Here is a 23,971-nt window from a genome sequence, read left to right on the forward strand (position 1 = left end):
TGCAGAATGGCTGTCAAAATCTCTCATGACAGCTAGGTCAGGAACTGGCTGGAATAAACTATGTAGTGAAAAATGGGGTCTGCAAGAGAAGACACGAACTCAAAGCTCATAGTCTGAGTCTGGCTGCCAAGTTCATCTGTGCTCTATCTCTCAGACCCCCGAATGCTTGGCAGGTGTAAGGCCATGAAGAGTCCAGGGTTTGTTTTTTTTTTTAAAGATTTATTTTTTATTTATACGATAGCTGGGATACAGACCTGAGGCACGGGAGGGTGAGAGGATTCACCAGAGACGGCGGGGAGCAGAACAGGGAGAGGGACCAAAGACACTGCTGAGGGGAGCAGCGGGCGAGACAGGAGAGGAGGGCCGTGCCGTATGGGAATCTCCCTGGCCGGCTGGGAATTGAACCCACGCTGCAGAGGCTGCGGATTGCTTCACAGCACTGTGCTCAACCTACAGTACCACTGGGGAGGCCCTGAGAGTCCTGGGTTTGGATGGACCTGGAGGCTGGTGCAGGCTTGGTGACCAGAGCTTCTGGCCACCCATGGAACACCATGTGTTCAGGATTAGCCATTTCCAAAGGTTAATTCTTCCCAGGCCGGGCATAAGCACATAATGCCTTATGAAACTAGGACACCTGCTCTTGGAGGATGTCTCATAATGCCTTATTTCAGGGAAAAAGTGGTTTCTTTTTCACAAACCTGTGATTCATTACCTACTTCAGGGCGGTCTTGGTAGCCTTTTGGTTTGTGCACAGGGGAGGAACTTTCTTACCACCCATGTGTGCTGGTGGTTTTATCGCCTTTTCCTTTTAACTCATTCCCACTCTTCCTTTGCCTGAAAGTTCACATTACTAATACAGGTGAGAGCTGGGATGTGGTGCCATATGAGCAGGTTGGGACTCTTTCCTGGAACCTAATGCTGGTCTGTCCCTCGCCCTGGCTGTTAGGTCCCTGTTAGGTCCCACTCTTCCCCTTCCACTTTTGTTAACCAGCCCCTGCCCCAGAAATGATGGAGCATGAAGCTGGAAGGACATAGAAGACCAATGACACTGACCTACTAGCAATCAAAGCTATATGGGGAGAGTTGTTATGCTTTGATTTGATTTCCATCCTAATGGTAAATGTGAAACACGATGAGGGAGAGGCCAAAATTTCCCCAACTTCCCAAAGCAAAAAAAAAAAAAAGTGTTAATTGTAAGAAAACTCGTAGTACTTCCAAAATGGCACCATCCACTATGGGTTGTGAAACAACTAATAGTTCAATTTGTCCTTTGGTTGCAAAATCACAAAATTTTCACCAGGATAGAAAATAAAAATAAAGAAAAACTACAGTAGTGACTAGATCATGTTACACCTAGGCCAGCATTTGGAAATTGTTATCTTTGCAGAAGAGAAACATTCACTTGGGGATATTAAGCAATTTGCCCAAGGTCACCCAACTGGTACTAGGCACAGCCAAGAATTGAAGTTGGTGGCAGGCGGTGCTAAAACCCTACTCTTTCTACAACCTCCAGCAGAGGGAGATGTGCTCTAGTGGGGTACTCTTTCAAGTATAGCAAACACTGGCTACACACAGGCAGAAGGCTCCCAAGACCTGTTCCAAACTTCCAGTGGTACAGCCTCCATCACTTCCACTTATATCCCTAGGTGCAAACTGTAGCCATCCTATTTTGCACCAAAATACAGCAACCCCAGAAATAGAATTCTCAATCATCCTTTTCATAGTTTTTTGTTGTGGCAACAGTAGTTGTGCAAGGCAATAAGAGTTGTGTGTTTTAAAATCTTAAAACTCCTACTCTGCATATGTTGATGATTGTAAGCAACAGAAATGTAAATCAAAACTGATGGGTTTCTCTGCTTGTATTCGTTTGAGCATTGCACACAAGTCCACTCTCTCACAGGGCAGGTGCTGAGCACTCCTTTGGAGAGGAATGGCCTGTTTGTAGAGCTCTTTTCTGGTTTCTCATTTCACCGGCGCTGGCAAGACAATCTATACGTGGGATGGGTCTTTGGCATAAGCAATTCCTTTGGCGGGCTCGCCCTTCCCCAGGCCTTGCCTTAATGAATACCACTCTCTTCTCACCTCTGCTCTGCGGGGCGTTTTAGACATATGTATGTATTTATGTGTGTATTTATAGATATAGCTATATACAGTCTGATCTAGCCACGTCTAAAGTCCCTGCCTGGGGCCACCTAGACTGCAGGTTCTCTGTCACCTCCTGGGTCTGGCACTGTGGCGCTCAGGGATGCGGGCACTGTGGCACTCAGAGATGCAGGCTAATAACCAAAGAGAATAAAATACCTCTTGGAACTATTCTTTATTTTTTTTTTTTTAATTTTTTTTTTTTTTTTTTTTTTTATAGAGGCATGTTTTTTTTTTTTATTTATTTATTTGTTTGTTTGTTTGTTTTGTTTATACATGCACTGGGTACAGTCAGAAGCGCGGGAGGGTGAGAGAATTCACCAGAGCCAGAGCAGGGAGCAGAGCAGGCAGAAGGACCGAAGTACACTGCTGAGGGGAGCAGCGGGCGGCAGGAGAGGTCTGCACGCCATGTGGGACCCTCCTCCGGTGGCCGGGAGCAGCCGGGGATCGAACCGGCGCCGCAGAGGCCGCGGGCAGCTTCGCAACCCAGCGCTCAACCACTGCGCCACCGGGGAGGCCCTACTATTCTTTATTTTTTTAAAGATTTATTTATGCATACAAGAACTAGGCTACAGGCCAGAGGTGCTGGGGGTGAGACGATTCACCAGAGACAGAGTGGGGAGCAGAACAGGCAGATCAACTGAAATACACTGCTGAGGGGAGCAGCGGGCGAGTCAGGAGAGGTCTGCCGTGCCATGTGGGTAGCTCCCTGGCCGGCCGGGGATCGAATTCGTGCTGCAGAGGCTGCAGACAGCTTCATGGTGCTGTGCTTAACCCCCTGCGCCACCACCAGGGAGGCCCTCTTGCTACTACTATTCCAACCGCTAACCCTGCCCGCCATCCCCAGGGAAGGCTCCCCAGGCTTCCCGGAAGCCTCCAGCGCGCGCTCGCAGCAGCCCGACCGCCCGATCCAGCTCCAGGATCGCAGCCGCCAAGCTCCGCCCTGCGCCTGCGCGCTGGGGCTCGCGGCTGGGGCGCTGCGCGCTCCCCGGAATCCTTCACTCTTCTCTCTCGAGGGGAAGCCAAGTTTAGTCCTTCAGGACTACCAGTTTTTTAATCAGTCTTTAATAAGACTTGAAATTAAAGGGCAAAATTAAATTGGTTTATCTGTGGCCTGAACTTGATCCACCATCTAGTTTGAATTTACCCCTCATTCAAAATAATGGTACAACCCCCCCAATAATGGTACAGTCCCCCACTAGCCCCGCCCCCACCGACCACCTCTACCCCGGACTCTTGAGGCCAACTGGCGTCGCCCCTTCTGTCGTCATCACGTCGCTCCGGAGGTACGTCTACGCGCGGGTCCACGCCTTCCCGGCGCGCCGCCGGGTCTCCGCGGTTGCTAGGCGGCCGTGGATACCTGGCCGATGGATGCTGGGCGGAGCCAGGGGAAGATGGTGGTCACTGGGCCTCAGGTAAGAGGGCTCCCGCTGTGATGGGGCCGCCGGGGGGCCGCTGGGAGCGGAAGAGGACCTCGCCGGACTGTCCTCGAGGCCTCTGGGCCAAGTCTGATGGAAAATCGAGGTCCGCGGGGGTAAAGAGGGGTCGCAGGTGTAGGCCGGGATCTCCGATCTGGAACTGGGCGGGATCTCCATCGCCTCGGGCTGCGCGGATTTGTCGTCCTGCTGAGCTGTGAAAGAGCGTTGAACGCGAATCTTACTATTTTAGCATCAACCCCCTTACCTAGGTGTCCAGCTGCTAGGAATCTGTCCTATGGCAAGAGTAAACCAATGGCAAAAGCAGAGCCTTGTAAGTCCGTAGTAGGATAGCAAAAAAATTTTAAATATGCTCATGAAGGTAGTGATTGAGTTCACTGTGGCATAATCACGCAGTACATCACATCATGGACTGTAAGGGGACAGTGAGGGGCAACCTCGGAGCCCGCTGAGAGGCCTTGTAGCTACCGAGGTCCAGGGTGTTGTGGGGAGGCTGCAAGCTTGCCACGGGTGTGGCTTCAGGTTGCACCTGCGTCTCTGCTCACCTGACTCTAAGGGTGGACAGACAGCATCTGACCACGCGCTAGCTCATAAATTCTCGCTCAGCTCTCCCTTTTATCACTTGCTGTGTAAATAAATCCTGTTACTGTTGTTTCTCACTGTTGGTCTGCTTTGGATCTTGTCCTGCATGCCTAAGCTCTGATGAGGACCCACCAAACTGATCAACTAGTACTCCCTGCCCCCTTTGCTGTTTCACAGCCACTAAGCTAATCATGAAGCTTCCTTTTAGAAAACCGGAGAAAGCAAAATTCAACATTGTATATTCACACGGAAACTAAGCACTCACGCAGAAACTAGGCACATACACAGATAGAATGGAACGTGTAAAGATTGCTGTGGTGGGATCTTGGGGGGATTTTTTTTTTTTTTTAACTTGAAAAATGTTTTTAAAGTTCAATTGAAAGACTATGTGAGAAAGTGAGGTGAGGCTAACCAGGAATTTTTTTTTAATTAAAAAAAAATTTTTATAACATGATATAAGGCTATAGTAATTAAAATAATATGGAACAGAGCAGGCACTATAGGCAGATAGCTTATAGGAGTTTTTTATGTAGTCAAGATGCTTTTTTATTTTTAATTAAAAAAAAAAATTTTTTTTTAAACCAGTATTGAAAAGATGGGTTGTTAGGTGACTTTCTAATAATTTTTAAAAACAATGACCAAATTCATTTTGAGCCAACAAAATCAATTACAAATACACTAAAATTTAAATCTTAAAACATGACATCATAAAACTACTGGAAGAAGAAAGTGCTGTTGGATATATTCATAAATTTAGCAAATACTCTTTTTTTTTTATAGTTGATTTTTCTTTTTTTTTTTAAATAATAAATTTTATTTTTATATTCCCCCATACAATTGCAAACGCCCCATTCTGACCCCAATCCTTCCCCTCCCGCCCTCCACCCCCCAAAAAGTGTCTCTGGTTCATAGTTTTTTGTTGATTTTGATTTTCACTTTCTTATATTCATTTTCCTGGTCCCTTATTTAAGTTTTCTAGATTCCTGCTATGAGTGAGACCATCCGGTATTTTTCTTTTTCTTTTTGGCTTATTTCGCTGAGCATGATCCCTTCCAGCGCCATCCATGTTGCTGCAAATTGCATGTGTTTATCTTTTTTGAATGCTGAGTAATATTCCATGGTATATATGTACCACATCTTCTTGATCCAGTCATCTATTTTTGGGCATTTGGGTTGTTTCCAAAGCTTAGCTATTGTAAACAGTGCTGCTATAAACATAGGGGTGCAGGTGTTCTTTGGAATTGATGTTTCTGTGTCCTTTGGGTAAATACCTAGGAGTGGAATTGCTGGATCATATGGAAGCTCTATGTTTAGTAGGTCCAGAAATCTCCACACAGCTCTCCATAGTGGTTGGACCAGTTTGCACTCCCACCAACAGTGCAGAAGAGTTCCTTTTTCTCCACACCCTCGCCAACATTTGTTGTAATTTAGCAAATACTCTTCTAAATAAGTTGGCAATCCAGTTATCAGAAAGGAAACATACAAAACTGAAAACTTTCTGTATAGCCTGCAAAATTCAACTAAACAAAAAAAATCTCCAATCAGCTAAGTCTAAAAACAAATTTATGGGACCTCCCTGGTGATGCAAAGGGTTAAGTCTCAGTACTATCAAGCTATCAGCAATCACTGCCGCATGAGTTTGATCCCTGGCCTGGTCTTGCCTGCTGCTCCCCTTAGCACTATGTTTCAGTAGATCCACCTGTTCTGCTCCCTACTCTCTCTGGTCAATCCTCTCAACCCCCCCCCACCTCTGGCCTGCACCCCCATTCTTTTTTTTTTTTTTAAAGATTTCTTTATTTATACAAGCACTGGGTACAGTTAGCAGCGTGGGAGGGTGAGAGAATTCACCAGAGCCAGAGCGGGGAACAGAACAGGCAGACAGACAAAATACACTGCTGAGGGGAGCAGCGGGCACGGCAGGAGAGGTCTGCGCGCCATGTGGGACCCTCACCCGTTGGCCGGGGATCTAACTGGTGCTGCAGAGGCTGCAGGTGGCTTTGCAGCCCAGCGCTCAACCACTGCGCCACCAGGGGAGGCCCTGTACCCCCTTTCTTATATGCATAAATAAATAAGAAATATTATAAAACTCTAAAGACAAATTTATGAAAATGTTTAATGATCAATTTAGAAAAATATTAAAACCAATAGGAACATGAACTGAATACATGAATACAGAAATTCAGAAGAAATAAGTGATCAATATACACAATGAAAGTGAGTCATCTCACTTATTTCAAAGTGTGAGTTAAACCAATAATGAGGGTTCCCTCCATCTTATTAGCAAAGATTGGAAAAGATTGGAAAACATGCATAGGAATGTGTGGAAACAAAGTATTAGTGGAAATAAAAATTAGTAGTGTTATGGAGAGGATTTTGGAAATTAGCTTTTAGTAAGTAGGAATTTATTCCACAAATAGCATAAAAACGGATGGGTTCAGGGATCATGTTTATAGCATTGGTCTATTAAAAAAAGAATTTGAGGGAAATAAATATGTTTATCAGTATATGATTGGTTAAATAAATTATGGTACATCCAGAAGAAGGACTATTGTAAAGCAGTTAGAAAGAATTTGGTAGATCCATTAGTACTGACATGGAAAGTCATGAAAAATACAAGGTTAGGTGAAAATGTGTTGCAGAACATGGTATGCATGCTAGGAATAATGGTGCATATAGTCAAATTAGTTTGTAAAATAAAACTTAATGTATGTATAAAAAGAACCTAGAAGTCTGAACCCACACTTAGCAAAAATTAGCAATGAGGAATCAGGTTGGAAACAAGAGTAGGGTGAAGCAGGGCAGGGCCATGAGGCTAGGCTGGGAGGAAGACCAGGACAAGAGGAGGCGAAAGCCCAAAACTTTGCTTTCTTTGTCTGCTATGCATTTCACTCTCCACCTTTGTAAACTAGGGATTTCATAGCTGGGTTGCAGCTGTATACTCTTCCTTGATAAATTAGGAGAAGGCAACTATTCTTTTTGGGATCTTTCTTTTGGAATCATGTTTATTGTTTCCCTATTTTGACCCCTTTTTTCCATAAGGTAGCCATGGAGAAAGAGCTTAGGAGCACCATTCTTTTCAATGCATACAAAAAAGAGGTGTTTACTACCAACAATGGCTATAAATCCATGCAGAAAAGACTTCGGAGTAATTGGAAGATCCAGAGGTGACTGTGTGTACTCTTTTCCTTTCTCAATAATAATGGCCTGCTGGTAACTTTGAAAAGTCTTCATTTTCTTATTGAAGAGATTGGGTGGTGAGAGAAACTCAACTGAAAGATTGTTCAGAAGTAAATAATTACTAAAATATTTCTTTGAAAATTGGCAAATATATTATTGAGTTGTCCCCCGAGTTACAAATCAAAAAATTATACATACCAGTGTTTTAAGAATTTAAAGCATTTCTCCATATTTTTTTTAAAAGATTTTTTTTTTTAACAGAGGCATGTTTTTCTTTATTTATTTGTTTGCTTGTTTGTTTGTTTTGTTTATACATGCACTGGGTACAGTCAGAAGCGCGGGAGGGCGAGAGAATTCACCAGAGCCAGAGCGGGGAGCAGAGCAGGCAGAAGGACCGAAGTACACTGCTGAGGGGAGCAGCGGGCGGCAGGAGAGGTCTGCGCACCATGTGGGACCCTCCTCCGGTGGCCGGGGAGCAGCCGGAGATTGAACCGGCACCGCAGAGGCCGCGGGCAGCTTCGCAACCCAGTGCTCTACCGCTGCGCCACCGGGGAGGCCCATTTCTCCATATTTTAACTGGGGCCAATACTTCAGTCTAGGGAAAGGAAAAATGTGTGTGTATGTATTTTCTTAGTAGGTAAGGATATGTAATCGATAAGCTAATGGTAGAGCTGATTGAATTAGTGATTGGAGGATACTGCACTGGCCAGGTTGAATTTGGACACTTTGCTTATGGAATTACTTGAGCGGAGGCTGATGACTTTGGGGCATCCTAGATTCTCATTTTGGGAGAGAGGCTGGACCAGGTACCTCTAATGCTCTGTGGTCTCTGATTCAATACAGACTAGAGACTAAAATAACCCATAAATTGGTTTAATTTAAACATCTAATATTTGCTTTTAAATTTTTATTTTTAGCCTAAAAGATGAAATCACATCCGAGAAGCTAATTGGGGTGAAACTGTGGATTACAGCTGGGCCAAGGGAAAAATTTACTGCAGCTGAGGTAAGAACTGTTCATAAAGAAGAAATATGGGACCTCCCCGGTGGCACAGTGGGTTGAGCGCCACGCTGTGAAGCTGTCCACAGCCTCTGCAGCGTGGTTCGACTCCTGGACAGCCAGGGAGAAACCTACATGGCGTGGCAAACCTTTCCTGCCTTGCCCGCTGCTCCCCTCGCAGTGCCTTTGGTCCATTTGCCTGTTCTGCTCCTCGCTCTGTCACTGGTGAATTCTCTCACCCTCCCATGCCTCTGACCTATACCCCAGTTCTTGTATAAATAAATAAATCTCAAAAAAAATTTAAAAAGAAAAGAAGAAGAAATATGATGAGGTGGTTAGGAACATAACTGTGAAATCCTGGTTAAATCCCACTTCACCACTTACTGTGTGACTTCAAGGTGATCACTTCATCTCTCTCGTCATGGAGTTGCTGTGATGATTAAATGAGATAATAAATGTGAAGTGTCAGACACATACAGCAAGCGAATTAAATAATAGCCATCCTTCTTTACTCTATTTTTGCCTTGAAAATGGGAAAATTCCATTTGCAATTAAACTGCCTTTTATCCTATGTTATGGAATAATTTTTTTTAAGTTTTGTTCATAGCATTTTGGACAAAAGTCTTTTGGGTATAGTCATAGATTGTTGTTTTTTTATTTTCTTTGCCTAGTTTGAAGTCCTGAAGAAATACCTTGAAGGTGGTGGAGATATCTTTGTGATGCTAGGAGAGGGGGGGGAATCCAGATTTGACACCAATATTAACTTTCTTCTAGAAGAATATGGAATCATGGTTAATAATGGTAATTATTATTATTATTATTATTTTAATAGAGGCACTGGTTTTTGTTTTGTTTTTTTAATTTATTATTCCTATTGTAGCCCTCTGGGCCTATTAGTACAATGAAAAGCCCTCCACTGAGGGTATGTGGCTTAGCATTCTAGACTCACTAGCAATCTGAGCTTCCTGGACCCAGGCTTCTTTCACTTATAAAAGAAGGGGAATTGGAACAGAGTTTCAGGCTTCCTTTCAGGCTAGAGTTTGTGTGTATTTATAATAAAATTTATTTCTAATCTAAAATGTATCTTCCTGTCTTTTCCCCTTAAAGATGCTGTGGTTAGAAATGTATATTATAAATATTTCCATCCTAAAGAAGCTCTAGTTTCCAATGGAGTCTTGAACAGGTAAGCATGGCAAATGTGGAAATGTTTTTACAAAAGACTTTCTTCTTTCCTACATAAATCTGCTTTCATCTCTTCTCACACATTCTTTTCACTGGTCCTCTTCCTTTTCTTGCCTTATTGTTTTATTTTATTATTATTTGTTATTCTCATCCAACAAATTAAATTCCTTCTACCTTTTGAAACCTTACTCATTTACCTTCCTGGCAGTTAAAATACATTCCGTTGCAAGTAATAAAAAATCCTGGTCAAATGGGATTAAACAATAAACTCCATTGGATGGGTGATTGAAAAGCTCAGAAATAGGGCAGGTATTGGGTATAGATTGAAAGATTCATGATGAGAGCAGGGTTCTAGTTCTATCTTTTTGCAGTTTTTGTGGCTCTGCTGTCCTGGAGGTGGAGGTGGAGAATAGTTTTAACAGTTGCCAAACTCATATCAGGACAAGAGAGCATGCCTTAGTTCCGGCATACCCAGCAATAGGCCTCAGATTTGCTCTGTTAGACCTGGTTTAGGCCACATGCCCATCCTGAGCTGGTCACTGTGGGCCAGTCCTATTCTCTACCCTAGCAGCTTGGATGAAGTTCGTTTTTTCTGATCCACTAGATCCTGAAATATGAATGAGGGACTTTGGAACAATATCAAGTTCTCTCTGTGAGCTTTTTCGTTTAATCAAAAGGATTCCATACTTGAGTGCCAGGCACTCTGCTGAGTCTGATGATAACAGAGTCTAGAACATAGAACTAGTATGTGGATCTAGAAATGGACCCCTCCTTCGACTCAAGAGGAACTTACCGTTATATTTTAACATTAACTTCTGCAAGCTTCCCAAAGAGATGTGTGCGTGTACTTTAATTTTTAAGAGTTGTGTCTTGAGGAAGTCTGCAAATTCAGTGCATCCTCTTCATTATTAGTGTTAATGAATGCACTGTGAAGTCCCAACTTTTTTGTTGACTGATTTTAATTTTTTCCTTCAAGGGAAATTAGCCGAGCTGCTGGGAAGGCTGTGCCTGGAATCATCGATGAGGAGGGCAGTGGAAACAATACCCAGTGAGTGTGTTCTCTGAGGTCGCCTGAAGAGTCTTCTTTTTCAAAATGAAGTTTTAATTTCTGATTACATAAATAACTCTCACAAAAAAACCCAATGTGAATGTTTCAAAAGGAAGAAAGTAGAATAGAAGTCTTCTACTGTAAATTCATTTTCTTCTCTCCAAGTTAATCAGTCTTAACAGTATGGTATTTAGAGCCTCCCCGGTGGCGCAGCGGTTGAGCGCTGGGTTGCGAAGCTGCCCGCAGCCTCCACGGCACCGGTTCGATCCCCAGCTGCTCCCCGGCCACCGGAGGAGGGTCCCGCATGGCGCGCAGACCTCTCCTGCCTCCCGCTGCTCCCCTCAGCAGTGTACTTCTGTCCTTCTGCCTGCTCTGCTCCCTGCTGTGGCTCTGGTGAATTCTCTCACCCTCCCGCGCTTCTGACTGTACCCAGTGTTTGTATGAATAAATAAATAAATAAATCTTAAAAAACAAACAAACAGTATGGTATTTAGCTTTCTAGAATTTTTTATATATATATATACACTATATATATAATATATATACTTATCTATCTTATCCTTTTTTTTTTTTTAAGATTTATTTTTATTTATTTATTTGTATAAGCACTGGGTACAGTCAGAAGCGCAGGAGGGTGAGAGAATTCACCAGAGCCAGAGCGGGGAGCAGAGCAGGCAGAAGGACCGAAGTACACTGCTGAGGGGAGCAGCGGGCGGCAGGAGAGGTCTGCGCGCCATGTGGGACCCTCCTCCGGCGGCCGGGGAGCGGCTGGGGATCGAACCGGCGCTGCCGAGGCTGCAGGCAGCTTCGCAACCCAGCGCCCAACCGCTGCGCCACCGGGGAGGCCCTATCATATCCTTTTAATGATTGGCAAAAATTGAATGTATCCTAACTTACCTGACCAATCTCCTATGAAACATTAAAGCAGTTTAATATTTTGCTTTACTAATATTATTGAGCACTTAATTATGTGATCGATATGAATTGCCTCGTTTAATCTTCAGCAACAATTCTATAAAATTATAGATGAGATAACAGTTTAATTATTCAAACTCCCTTAACTGATGAGTGTTAGAACTTAGTTTCAATCCTGGGCATCCTGCTCCATGCCTGTATTCTTCTCTTTATTGTTATAGTTTTATATTTGTTATAAATAATAAAGCACAAAAAAATCATCTTTATATGTACAATTTGTACTAATATTTTAGCAGACTGGATTGTTAACATTGGCATTTCTGTGTCAAGGGTCTCTTGATTGATGCATTGCCAAATGTGATAGGTTGGCAAATCACCCTCCACATAGTTTGTAGTACTTATAGTCCCTATGAACGCATCCTTTTTACTGCTCTTGCCAGCATGGGATATTTTCGTGAAAATACTCTTTTGGCAGCTCGCCTGCCCACCTGTGACTATGCAGAGGTCTCTTTTTTTTTCTCCTTTTCCTAATAAACCTATCCTTTTAAAATGTAAGAAAATACTCTCTAACTTGCGTTTCTTTGCAAGTTAAACTAGTGAATAGGATGGCCTTTTAAAGTCTCTTTTTTTTTAAATTATTTATTTATACAAGCACTGGGTACAGTCAGAAGCGCGGGAGGATGAGAGAATTCACCAGAGCCAGAGTGGGGAGCAGAGCAGGCAGAAGGACCGAAGTACATTGCAGAAGGACCGAAGTACATTGCAGAGGGGAGCAGCGGGCGGCTGGAGAGGTCTACACTCCATGTGGAACCCTCCTCCAGTGGCTGGGGAGCAGCTGGGGATCGAACCGACACCGCAGAGGCTGCGGGCAGCTTTGCAACCCAGCACTCAACCGCTGCGCCACCAAGGAATCCCTTAAAGTCTCTTGACTGACCGAATTTCCTATTCACTGCTTATTGACCATTTTTCTGTTGATTTTTTTTTTTTCTTATTCACTTATAAGATCTGCAAATATTTTCCTGAATTTACCTTTTCACTTTGAGGCATTTTGCCCTGTAGAAGTTGAATGTGTTTATGTAGTTAAAAAATACAAAGTTTTATAATTGATGTGGTATTGATGCAGTTCTTCCTGTCACTTGCATATAGGATTATAAATTGTTAATTTACTTTCATATTTCTTAAAATGCTTAATTAACTTTGAAGCTAGAGTTATACGGATTTTGAGTCAATAAACCAAAGAAAGCATAGAAGAAATTTTATATTTGATGGCTAATTACTTAAGAAACACTGACATTAGCTTCCAATTTTATTTTTTTTTTAATATTTCTTTAATTTCTTACAGGGCCCTCACCTTTGTCTACCCTTTTGGCGCCACACTGAATGTCATGAAACCAGCAGTGGCTGTCCTGTCCACAGGCTCTGTGTGTTTCCCACTTAACAGACCCATTTTGGCTTTCTATCATTCAAAGGTACAGTCTTCCTTAGATATGGGTGGATATGCTATTTGTATCATTGAAATAGTAAAAACTGCATTACCCACCACTGCTGAGAGTTTCAGACATTTCCTCATTGATCTTCACAATAGTCTTCCTAAGTATTATCTCTGTTACTTGCCTTTTACTTCATGGGGAAACCGTGGGTTGTCTAGTAATTGGTGGAGTCAAGGCTCAAACCTGCCTTTTATCTTTCTAAATCCAAAGCTTTTCAAGTATAGCATGAGGCTATATTATGTCCTATGACTACGGACACTCTCAACTTGAGAGAATTCATTAAGGAAAGGGTGGGTTAAACTACACGAAATGCACAGAATTGTCCCAGGAAAGATATCAGAAGACCAGTTGACCAGTTCTTATCCTGGAGATCTGACAAAATGTGGGTACAGGTGATTGCCAAGGACACAGCCCTCCTCATTATGACCCCACTTTTACACTGCCTTTTAGTTCACTGGTGGTTTCATTTGTCCCCTGAGACAGTGCACCAGCAGACCTTGCAGTTTTTCTCCAGGGCCCCAAATGTCTCTAAGTTCTTCATAATTCCACTTCTTTGTGGGACTTAGGTATTACCTTTCCCTCTCATTTTTAAAAACTTTGGCTTCATCTAATTAGCAAGTAAATAAATGTCTATGCTATTTTTGAAAGGTCATATTTAGACAAAATTCATATAGCTATTATAGTAGCTAACCTTTCCCAAACAGCTATAAATATTAAACTAGGGTAAATTATTAAATGATTCAGAATGTGGAAAAAATTCATTTACATAAACTGTTAGCTTATAGACACAAAAGTATTAAGACACTATTTTAAGGGGCTTTTGATTGTTTAATACTAAAACGATAATTATTTTATCTCTTAACTGTGCATATAAGTTTTATTCAATGTTATTGTTGGGTTTTTATGGAGTATCCATTGGGCTCAGAATGCTGTTAAGTGTGGCAATTCACAGGAGAACATCATATTCCTATCTAACCATTTAAAACCCATTTACTGGGCCTCCCCGGTGGCACAGCTGTTGAGCGCTGGGTTGTGAAGCTGCCTGCAGCCTCTGCAGCGCCGGTACTTCTGACTGTACCCAGTGCTTGTATAAATAAATAAATAAATAATAAATCTTTAAAAAAAAAAAAAAAGAACTACATTTCCCAGAGTTCCCTTTAAAAAAAAATAAAATAAATAATACCCATTTACTCATATTTGCAGGTTGATAAACAATTTTTTTCAGAGTTTATTGTCCTTCACGCTCTTTTTTTTTAAGACTTATTTATTTATGCATATAAGAGCTAGTGTATAGACCAGGAATAAGAGGATTCACCAGAGGCAGATTGGGGAGCAGAACAGGCAGACCCACTGAAACACACTGCTGAGGGGAACAGTAGACAAGACAGGAGAAGTCTGTGTGCCATCTGGGTTAGCTCCCTGGCCAGGGGATAGAACTCATGCTGCAGTGGCTACCAATAGCTTGATAGTCCTGAGATATAACCCCTTGCGCCTCCCGGGAGGCACTATTGCCCTTCACTCTTAAGTTTGTGAGATGAACCCAGTGTTCCCCAAGAGAGGTCCACTCCATCCTGGAGACCAAGAGCACTGGCAGGTTCACACTGGGCATTCTGCCTCCCCGCTCAGGGTGCATGCCTTCACTGACCTTACTGTGACATTTTCTAGGTTTTTCGTTTACTGGGATAGACTCCTTTGACTCACTGAAGGGGCACATCAGTCCTTAAGTAGAGATACTCTTATTTAATTGGAACAAATTACAGACAAATGCTGGGAAAATGCTGAAGGTAATGGTAGAATCCCATCAGGACAGAATAGAAGGATTAAGGAAAGATCTATAATCTATTTGAAATAAATGAGGTAGGAAGAAAAAATAAAATAGCATTAAAGAAAAGCTTGAATGTGATTAGTAGTAAGAAGGAAAAGTTCTTTCTCTTCCCATATTTCCTTACATATGTAGATTGAAATCACAGCACAGTTCAATTCAGTCACTTCCCCTTTCTCCCTGTAGAATTCCACCAAATTCACTTCCTCTTCTCAGTAGCTGATCTCTCTTTAATGGTTAGGGTAAAGTAATAATATGATTTTTTTTTTCCTAAGAAGCATTTGTTTTTCATGTAGTGTTAAGTCTATTTTGAAATTTCCATTTTATTTATGGAGATTGTGGATTTGTATCTTTCGATATTTCTCACTTAGATTTAATTCTTCCTTAGTGCCTGTTCCTGTATGTGATTTTGCCTGAAAAACTGGTCTCATTTTGTGTTTTTAATATTGTACTCTTTTTCTTCTTACAAATGTGATATATAATTGGCGCCTACCCAGTGGCGCAGCGGTTGAGCGCTGGGTTGTGAAGCTGCCTGCAGCCTCTGCAGCGCCAGCTCAATCCCTGGCTGCAGGGAGAGGGTCCCACATGGTGCGCAGACCTCTCCTGTTGCCCGCTGCTCCCCTCAGCAGTGTACTTTGTCAGTCTGCCTGCTCTGCTCTCCTCTCTGACTCTGGTGAATTCTCTCACCCTCCCGCGCTTCTGACTGTACCCAGTGCTTGTAAAAATAAATAAATAAATCTTAAAAAAAAACAAAACAAAAAAACAAATGTGTTACATAATCAACTGTAGACATGCTGAAAAACACAGCACCAGCCTGCCCATTTTTCTGAGGCAGCCATCTGCTCTAAGCAGCCCAGGCTGATCATTTAAGTTCCTTCTTTCCCATTTTTGCTTTTGCTTCATTTTTGTGTATTTGCCTCAAAATCTTTAAACTAGGATAGATGTACAAATTATGTCATGCCCTTTTTTAAAAAACAACCAACCAACCAAATATTACGACAGAAGTATTTACATGTTACTGAAAACTTAACCACCAAAAGAGGGTCCAGGGACCATTTTTCTGTATTTGGACTTTGGATTTCTTTCTAATTTTTTGTGATTATGACTATAAAGTTATACATGAGTTTTTTGGTTTATTTCAGACTGTTTTGTTGCATCTGTTGACAATTTCAGGAGTAATCTGAATTTTTGAAACTTAACCAATACTGTTTATAGTTATTTTTCATATTTACTGTTCTCATAGGCAAAATACTTTCTTTCATTTATTAAAAATATTAACATTGAATTTTTTTTCTTTTTAGTTAGTTCTTAGATCTTTGGTGAATTTTTCATGCTGTGGCTTAGTTTTCTGTTTGGGTCTTGGTTAAATACCTTTTGGTACTCATACTTGTCTTTTATTCATACAGATTATCTTTGGATTTATCTTTTTTTTTCCTTTAGAATTATGATCTTTACATAAGATAACAATGGGGAAATGCTGTAGAACCAGTTCACAGTACTTTTTGTGGATGTCAAATAAGAGAATCTAGAGGTATCTAAAATGAGAGTCAGGCTGGAATATGGTTAATATTTCTAGACTGTTAAATCCTGATGTGAATTGGTTGCTCACATGATTCTGTTAAGGGGAGTGACTTGGATATACATGGCACATTTGGGAACTTGACTATTTGACACTGTTTTGTCATCAACAGAACCAAGGTGGGAAGCTGGCAGTGCTTGGCTCCTGTCACATGTTCAGTGACCAATATTTGGATAAAGAAGAAAATAGCAAAATCATGGTACACTTTTCTCTTTCATTACATTAACATATAATGTGTTAGTATGATTTTCATGTCATTTTTTTAAAAATCATGCTCAGTTCTTTTATTCATTTAAAGCCAGCATTCAGAGCCATTCTCTGCCCATCACTGAGAATACCAAGTGGAGTCAGGCCTGGTTTGGAAAAGATTATAGTACATTGAGTGAGAGCAGGAGAGCAGAAGTGAATCCAGAAGGATATGGCAGCATAACTTTGCAGTACGCCAGGTTGGGTGGGAGTAGACCCTGAAGAAGAGGTGCAGGGCAGGCCCAACCATGGCCTCACATATGACACCCAGGACCTCAAACTTACTGTGGGAAGCCGCAGAGCATGGGTATGGTCAGAGCTGTGTTAAAGGAAGACACCTCTGCCTGCTGTATGAAAGGTGGAAGGGAGGAGGCTGCCTAGAGCGGATTTGGAGGCTGATTGAGTCAGCCAGGCAAGAAGGGAGGACTGGAAGAAGGTGGTGAGGGTGTGAATTCCAAGAGTATGGTAGGCATGGGAGGTATTTAGGAGGAGTTATGCATACGACTGGTCAGTGACTAATGTGGGGAATGAGGTGCAGGCGTTGCAGTCGATTGTCAGGATAAGGAAAGGACACGTGTGTTGGGAAGGGTGACGTGTGCACAGACATGCGCACCAGAGCTGCGCCCTAGTGTGATTCCTGTGAAGTGCCTGCCGGAGGCAGAAGCTCCCCCTGAAACTTGGCATTAATGAAATCAAGTCCCTCAGCCTCTGATTGTTTGGGAAGAGTAAGATTTTGTTTCTCTGGAATGCACAAGGAGTTCTATTGTCTCTGGACACGTTCTGTGGAGACCTAGGTTATTCAGCATTTTCTTCCAACTGTTATCAGCACATTAAACAGGAATTTCTTTGGGGCTGTGAGTAGTTTCTATCATTTTGGCTCTGGTTAGAAGGTAGGCTGCCCGAAGATAAATGTCTCATAATAAACGTTGCATTAGGATAAGGAAAATTTTTTTTAAGTTTTCATGTGATTTCACTAATTACCAACTGTCTGATCCTGTGTTTGATTTTTAATCTAGGACGTTGTTTTCCAGTGGCTCACAACAGGAGACATCCACCTAAACCAGATTGATGCTGAGGACCCAGAGGTAAGAGATTGTGAATCAGAAAACTTTTAAATAAAAAAATAGCTTCAATTCCTCATCATCACTTGTGTTTCAAAGAAATCTACCTAGCTTACTATAAGAGATGGAAATAAGTGATGAAGGCCCCACTGTAAAAAAAAAAAATGAAACAATAAATTATATAATTAATGATAGAACTAATTAGGGTGGAGTTCCTGCTATTTTTATATTTATATAGATACATATAGATATACATGTATAATAACTGGAAAATAAAATGTGCTCTCTGGCCCAAACTTTCAAAATCAGTGTCCATAGAGAAATACTTCTTTCAGAAATAGGAAGGTATAAAAATAATATTTTCAGGGCCTCCCAGGTGGCGCAAGGGGTTAAGACTCAACCTATGAAGCTGTCCGCAGCCTCTGCAGCATGAGTTAGATCCCCAGTCGGCCAGGGAGCAACCCACATGGTGCAGCAGACCTCTCCTGTCTCCCCCGCTGCTCCTCTCAGCAGTGTATTTCAATCAATCTGCCTGTTCTGTTCCCCACTCTGTCTCTGGTGGATCCTCTCACCCCTCACAACTTTGGCCTGTAGCCCAGTTCTTGTATGCATAAATAAATCTTTAAAAAAAATAATATTTTAATGAAGAAGGAAAGATCATCAAAATTTAAGTATTAAACTATAATTTTGTTTCCTTCAGGACTGGCAGTCTGGCACTACCAGACTGGTGTTCTGGTAGTGTTTATAGACGAGGGGAAATGGAAACCAGCCCATGTCACGTGTGGGGGACAGTGAACAGGGGCACAGGCTCCAGAAACGGCCTGATGTGGGCATTACTAAGGCCTTGACCAGGTTCTTAACCTAAGTGGAGACCCTGAAGAATTTATTTACTTCGATCTCCTCAGCTAGAAAAGAAGAATGGCCACAGAGAGGAATGCTCCACTCAAGAGCTGGGTCTTCTAGAAGCCAGTGGCTGCATTCTGTTTTTGCTCCACTGTAGAGCTTGGCCCTTACACAGGTTATTTCTGAGCTTTTTTTTTTTTTTTATAGAGGCATGTTTTATTTATTTATTTGTTTGTTTGTTTGTTTTGTTTATACATGCACTGGGCACAGACAGAAGGGCAGGAGGGTGAGAGAACTCATCAGAGCCAGAGCGGGGAGCAGAGCAGGCAGAAGGACCAAAGTACACTGCTGAGGGGAGCAGCGGGCGGCAGGAGAGGTCTGCGTGCCATGTGGGACCCTCCTCCAGTGGCCGGGCAGCATCGCAACCCAGCGCTCAACCGCTGCGCCACCGGGGAGGCCCTATTTCTGAGCTTTTTTATCTTAATGTTCTATGGGACAGTAATACCTGTGCTCTGTCTCACAGTGTGACTGTGAGGCCTACTCTCATAGATGTAATTTTACTTACCAATTAAAGGTCTAAGAAGTGCTATGTAAGACTTCCAAAGAATGTATATTTATATATACCAGGCACAATATATATATATCCTACTCTTCCACATAAATCATCTTATCTCATTCTCTCAGGGAGATAGATGGTCTTTTTGATATTTTATAGATGAGGAAATTCTGAAATTCTGTAAAATTGCTATGTGTGGAAGTAACAAGCCAGGGCAGAGCCAGGACCCAAACCTAGTCTCCTGACATGAAGTCCACTTACTCATTCTATGGTTGCTTCTGTGGTTCTTAAGCTCTGAAATATCAGGAAAATTATTTCCTGGCAGTGAGTAGCGGGAGGTGGGCAATAAGGCAATCAGAAATGGTGGTCTGCCGAGTGCTTCCTTCCTCAACTGAGGATGTGGCTTCTCAGGGCTGATGGGTCAGGAAACAGGACAGCCCATGTTTAAAATGGTTCCTTATATATAAGGAAACAACAAGTGTATGGATGTTTTGCTTAACTTCTCTTGAAGATTGGTGTAAGCCCCCTAAATAAAAGAATCAGGGTACAGTCAGGAATTCACTCTTCAGATCCCAGAAGACCCAGCTCTTGAGTGGAGCTGACTTAGAGGGGAAGATAGTCTCGTTTCGCTAAAATCATGTGGTTCCCTAGATCTTCATATGTGAGACCTGGGGAAAAGTGAACATTGTATTGTAAGTCTTTGGAAAGTAGAATGCTGGATCCAATAACATAGCAAAGAAGATATTTTGAAAAACTGAACTTCCTCACTGTGGTTTCAGATCACACCTTGTTATGTCAAAATAGCTTTCAAACCTAGGTAGTAATTGTTTCAAATGATATTTAATAGACTACAATGGCAGCTCAGTAAGCAGCTGATGGAATTTACATAAGTTTTAATCTTCAAATCTGCTAGGAAGCCAGTAGTCTTGGGAGCACTGTTCTCACTGGATAGCTAGGGCGGGAGGCTTCTCAGCAAGCATTCTGTTGCAGCCTCTATGCAGAGATGAGACTTGCCCTCTGGGCTGCGGACTTGCTGTGCCCATTTCTGACCCCTTCCTCTAGCAAAGCTAGATGTTTCAGGGAAGGGCAGTTATTTGTTTATGCTCCTCCCCTGTTTCCTGGCTGAAAAAAAACTGAGAATGGGGAGCTTGTGACCCTTGGGGTCTGTAGAGAAAAATGCGCCTTTTGGCCTTGCTTGTCTTCTCTGGACTGCTCAGGCACGTCTCCAGTGCTGGCTCTTAAAAACTCAGAACAGCATGTGACCGGTGACTTCAGACGACCAGTTGTTAAGCTGTGGCCTTGTCAGATGTCAAGGTTAACTGCAATTCAAAGGCATTTGAGGAATAAACTTCTCGTTGCCAGACATATTTATTTACATTTACTATGTAAATAGGTAAATCCACTCATATGGATTGGAATTCACAAGCATTCACATTGGGCAGCCGTCCTTCTGTCTTTGCCCAGCTGCTTTGTTCCAATCCTCATTAGCAACAATCCCAGCGCTTCTCGTATGTTCTTCCAAAAACCCTTTATACATATGTATAAAGGGTGTGTGTGTTCTCCTTCCCCCTTGTCTTCCACATACAGGTGGACCATATATGCTCCCCAGCACCTTACTTTTTAAAATGACCATATGTCTTAGAGATTCTTCCATGTTTATATACATAAAGAGTTTTCTTTGTGTGTATTTTTTTTTTAAAGATATATTTATTTATTTATACAAGCACTGGGTACAGTCAGAAGCATGGGAGGGTGAGAGAATTCACCAGCGCCAGAGCGGGGAGCAGAACAGACAGACTGATGAAATACACTGCTGAGGAGAGCAGTGGGCGCAGCAGGAGAGGTCTGTTGTACCATGTGGGACCCTCATCGGTGGCCGGGGATCGAACCGACGCTGCAGAAGCTGTGGGCAGCTTCGCAGCCCAGCACTCAACTGCTGCACCACCAGGGGAGGCCCTGTGTGTGTGTATTTTTTAAGATGCATTTTCTACTGGTTGTCCTGAGTCTATTTAACCCGGTACCCTGCTGATGGACATTTAGGTTTCCTGGTATCTTACTGTTACCAGCACACACGTGTGCCATCATTAAGAGCTCGGCAATGCTAGAGGCATGTTCTTGGTCAGGTGGGAAGGGCTGGGATCTCGTGTCAGCTGGGGGGTTGTCTGTGTTGGGCTCATAGGCCTTAGGTGAGAAAGCAGAGTGGATGCCCCAGATGCCGGAGACAGACAGACACAGAATGGGAGCTTGTGGACTTTATTTTATGATTGCCTCTATTTTCTCACTAAATAGAAAATAAAATCTTCAGCTAAAATTAAAAAAATCATTTTAGATGAACTGACAAAGGGAAACTATTACTTGGGGTAATGGGAAAGTGAATAGTCTAGGAAAACAAACTTTATGGCCAATTACTCAAGTCAGTGATCATGACATTAAAAGGTGACCAGTAAGCAGGCTTGCGCATTTCCCTGGCTGTGTGAGCACTGGCATGAGTCGTTGAAGAGTTAGAGTTAGTCAGCACTGGAGTTTAACCAAGTGACTTTTCTTCTTCTTTCCACACAAAGTGACTTATTTAAGGTTAGTTGACAATGATCAGGAACAGTGAAATCTTTGGGTAAAGGAGTATAATAAATATTGCAGATTTAGACTTGTGACATCGGAGACTTCACAGATCAAACTCTTGCTCCCACTCTGCTGAAAGGAACCCTCTTGTGGCTTTCAGATTTCTGACTACATGATGTTGCCCGACACAGCCGCCCTGTCAGAACAGCTTCGAGTGTGTCTCCAGGAGGGCGACGAGAACCCACGAGACTTTACCACCCTCTTCGACTTGTCCATTTACCAGCTGGATACCACCTCCCTCCCCAAGGTCATCAAGTCAGTATTTGTGGCTGTCTGAGCTGCACTGCCTTCCATTCTCAGTGTTTGGTATAAAAACATGAGACTAGGGGTGGGAGTTAGGGTTGCACAAATGGGATATGCAGAACGTGTGCTTGGATCTGTGAGGAGCTGGGAAAGGCAAAGGCAGGTGGGAAGTTGGGTAGGGGACTCGTGCAGAGGGAACTGCTAGCAGTCATAGGCTCACTGTATTCCAGGCTCTGTCTCAGGCATTTAGGGGTACCAACTTTTTCTGGTTTGCCTAGGATCTTCCTGGCTTTAGCAGAGTCCCATATTCTAGGAACCCCCTCAGTAGATCTCTTCAGTCACCTATAGGCCCCCCCCATAATTCATCTTTTCAGTAGTCCTCTGAGTTACTGGCCTCATTTCCAGATGAGAATACCTAGGTTTAAGGAGGGTGAGGTATTATCCCAAAGGGAGAGCAGGGATTTAAAGTCAGACCTGAATGATTTTTAAGCCAGAGCATTACCCTATTTTAGTTCCTGTTTTGTTGTTGTTTTCCACCCCTGATGGCAGGGTCAGCGACTAACATTTTCTAGCATCTCCAAAATTGCCTGGGCTGTCCATCTGGATACACACTGCACACACAGCTACAGTTGATCGTCTAACTTCCTACCCCTCTACTTGAGCTCAAGTTCAGCAAATGCAGAGCTGTTCTGTGCAAAGCACTGTGCTTCAAGTTTATGGTTTTATTTGAGGAGACACACAAAAGCTGTGATGCACAGTTATGTTAATGTTAAATCTGAAATATAAACTTGGAGGCCATAGCATAATGAAGAAAGAGAATTTGATTCTGACCAAGATGAGCAGAGACCTGTATGAAAGAGGACCCTTTATTGGGGGCCTCCCTGGTGGCCTAGGGGTTAAGTCTCAGTGCTATCACCACTATAGCCTGAGTTGGATCCCTGGCCAGGGAGCTAACATGGCACAGCAGACCTCTCCTGTCTCACCTGCTGCTCCCCTCAGCAGTATATTGAAATAAAATCCACCTGTTCTGCTCCCCACTCTGTCTCTGGTGAATCCTCTCACCCCCCCACACCTCTGACCTACACTCCAGATTTTGTACATAAAATTAATAAATCTTTAAAAAGAAAAGAAAGAGGGCCCTTTTAGCCAGGACTTGATTATTTCAATCAACATTTCTTGGTGCCTTGTGTCTGCCTAGCACTGTGCTGGGCGCGAAGGGGTGTGCTTTAATGGGTGAGGAAGATTTTAGATGGGTGGGGCGTCAGAACAGAACATTCTGCAGCAAGGTCTGGATCCCGGTATGAGCAAAGCCCCTCACATTCACGTGGTCAGGGTGTGTCCAGGCAAGGACGCTTTTTCCTGACTGCCCGTTAAACTGCATTTACTCTTGACTGCTAACAAGGCCAACTTGGTAATAGTTTAAAAATCTGTCCTCTGAAGTCACTTGCAACATACCATTATGCATTCTCTGACTTCAACACTTGAGAGAGACATGCCTGAGCATTAAAGATCAAGGGCCAGACAAACCTCCTACAGCTCAGGGTGAGGGTTGGATTTATAGCTGGGATACTTGTAAAGACCTCTAGAGCAGGGACATGAGGGTACGTTTTCAAAGCCAACACAAACAATTTCTTGTAGCAGTTTGTAGGATGAGTTGGAGTACGGAGAAATGAAGAAACCAGTTAGGAGACTGTTGCGGCAGACCAGGAGGACTGAAAGGTGGAGCCAGTAAGAGTAGTAACTGTGGTTTAAGAGGGGTGTGGGAGAAGAGGCTCTCAGGACGTGGGCCGTAGGCGGCTGTGATGGAGATGTCTGCAAGACTAGTTTCTCCTCTGGGACCTGTGTAACTGGTGATGCTGCTGACTGGCAGGAAGAGGGAAGAAAAATGAGTGTTCAGGGCACTCTCCATCCAAGGTGGTTGAGAGGTGGCCTGTGAGGCTGTGTGGAGGAACTACTGTGTAGACATGAAGAGGTCCAGATAGCACTGTTGAGAGAACTGCACAAAGGTTTAGGGATAGCACTATGGAGGGA

At 42.9% G+C, this 23,971-nt stretch overlaps 1 protein-coding gene and 1 long non-coding RNA gene across 5 annotated transcripts in view; one reads left to right on the forward strand and one right to left on the reverse strand.

Annotated features, from left to right (window-relative positions):
* Window positions 1-3,413: 3,413 nt before the first annotated feature.
* Window positions 3,414-23,971, forward strand: part of IFT52 (intraflagellar transport 52) — a 28,683-nt gene continuing 8,125 nt past the window's right edge. The window contains exons 1-10 of one of the 4 annotated variants that reach the window (XM_054697756.1): window positions 3,414-3,557; window positions 7,200-7,324; window positions 8,255-8,342; window positions 9,008-9,137; window positions 9,444-9,519; window positions 10,495-10,566; window positions 12,824-12,950; window positions 16,485-16,571; window positions 17,635-17,703; window positions 21,798-21,952. In XM_054697756.1, coding sequence (XP_054553731.1) covers window positions 3,510-3,557; window positions 7,200-7,324; window positions 8,255-8,342; window positions 9,008-9,137; window positions 9,444-9,519; window positions 10,495-10,566; window positions 12,824-12,950; window positions 16,485-16,571; window positions 17,635-17,703; window positions 21,798-21,952 — 977 coding nt within the window. In that variant the 5' untranslated portion in view covers window positions 3,414-3,509. The remainder of the gene's footprint in view (window positions 3,558-7,199; window positions 7,325-8,254; window positions 8,343-9,007; window positions 9,138-9,443; window positions 9,520-10,494; window positions 10,567-12,823; window positions 12,951-16,484; window positions 16,572-17,634; window positions 17,704-21,797; window positions 21,953-23,971) is intronic. The other 3 variants (XM_037499017.2, XM_054697748.1, XM_054697753.1) reach the window with 3 other exon arrangements.
* Window positions 3,591-13,342, reverse strand: LOC119235584 (uncharacterized). The gene is made up of 3 exons (XR_005122860.1): window positions 13,022-13,342; window positions 8,721-8,766; window positions 3,591-3,772 (listed from the first exon to the last, which is right to left on the reverse strand). It is a non-coding gene; the product is annotated as an uncharacterized LOC119235584 (long non-coding RNA).

The sequence above is a fragment of the Talpa occidentalis genome, unplaced genomic scaffold, assembly GCF_014898055.3.
Source record: "Talpa occidentalis isolate TD23 unplaced genomic scaffold, MPIMG_talOcc4v2.1 talOcc4.10, whole genome shotgun sequence".
In the NCBI taxonomy this organism is placed as follows: domain Eukaryota; kingdom Metazoa; phylum Chordata; class Mammalia; order Eulipotyphla; family Talpidae; genus Talpa; species Talpa occidentalis.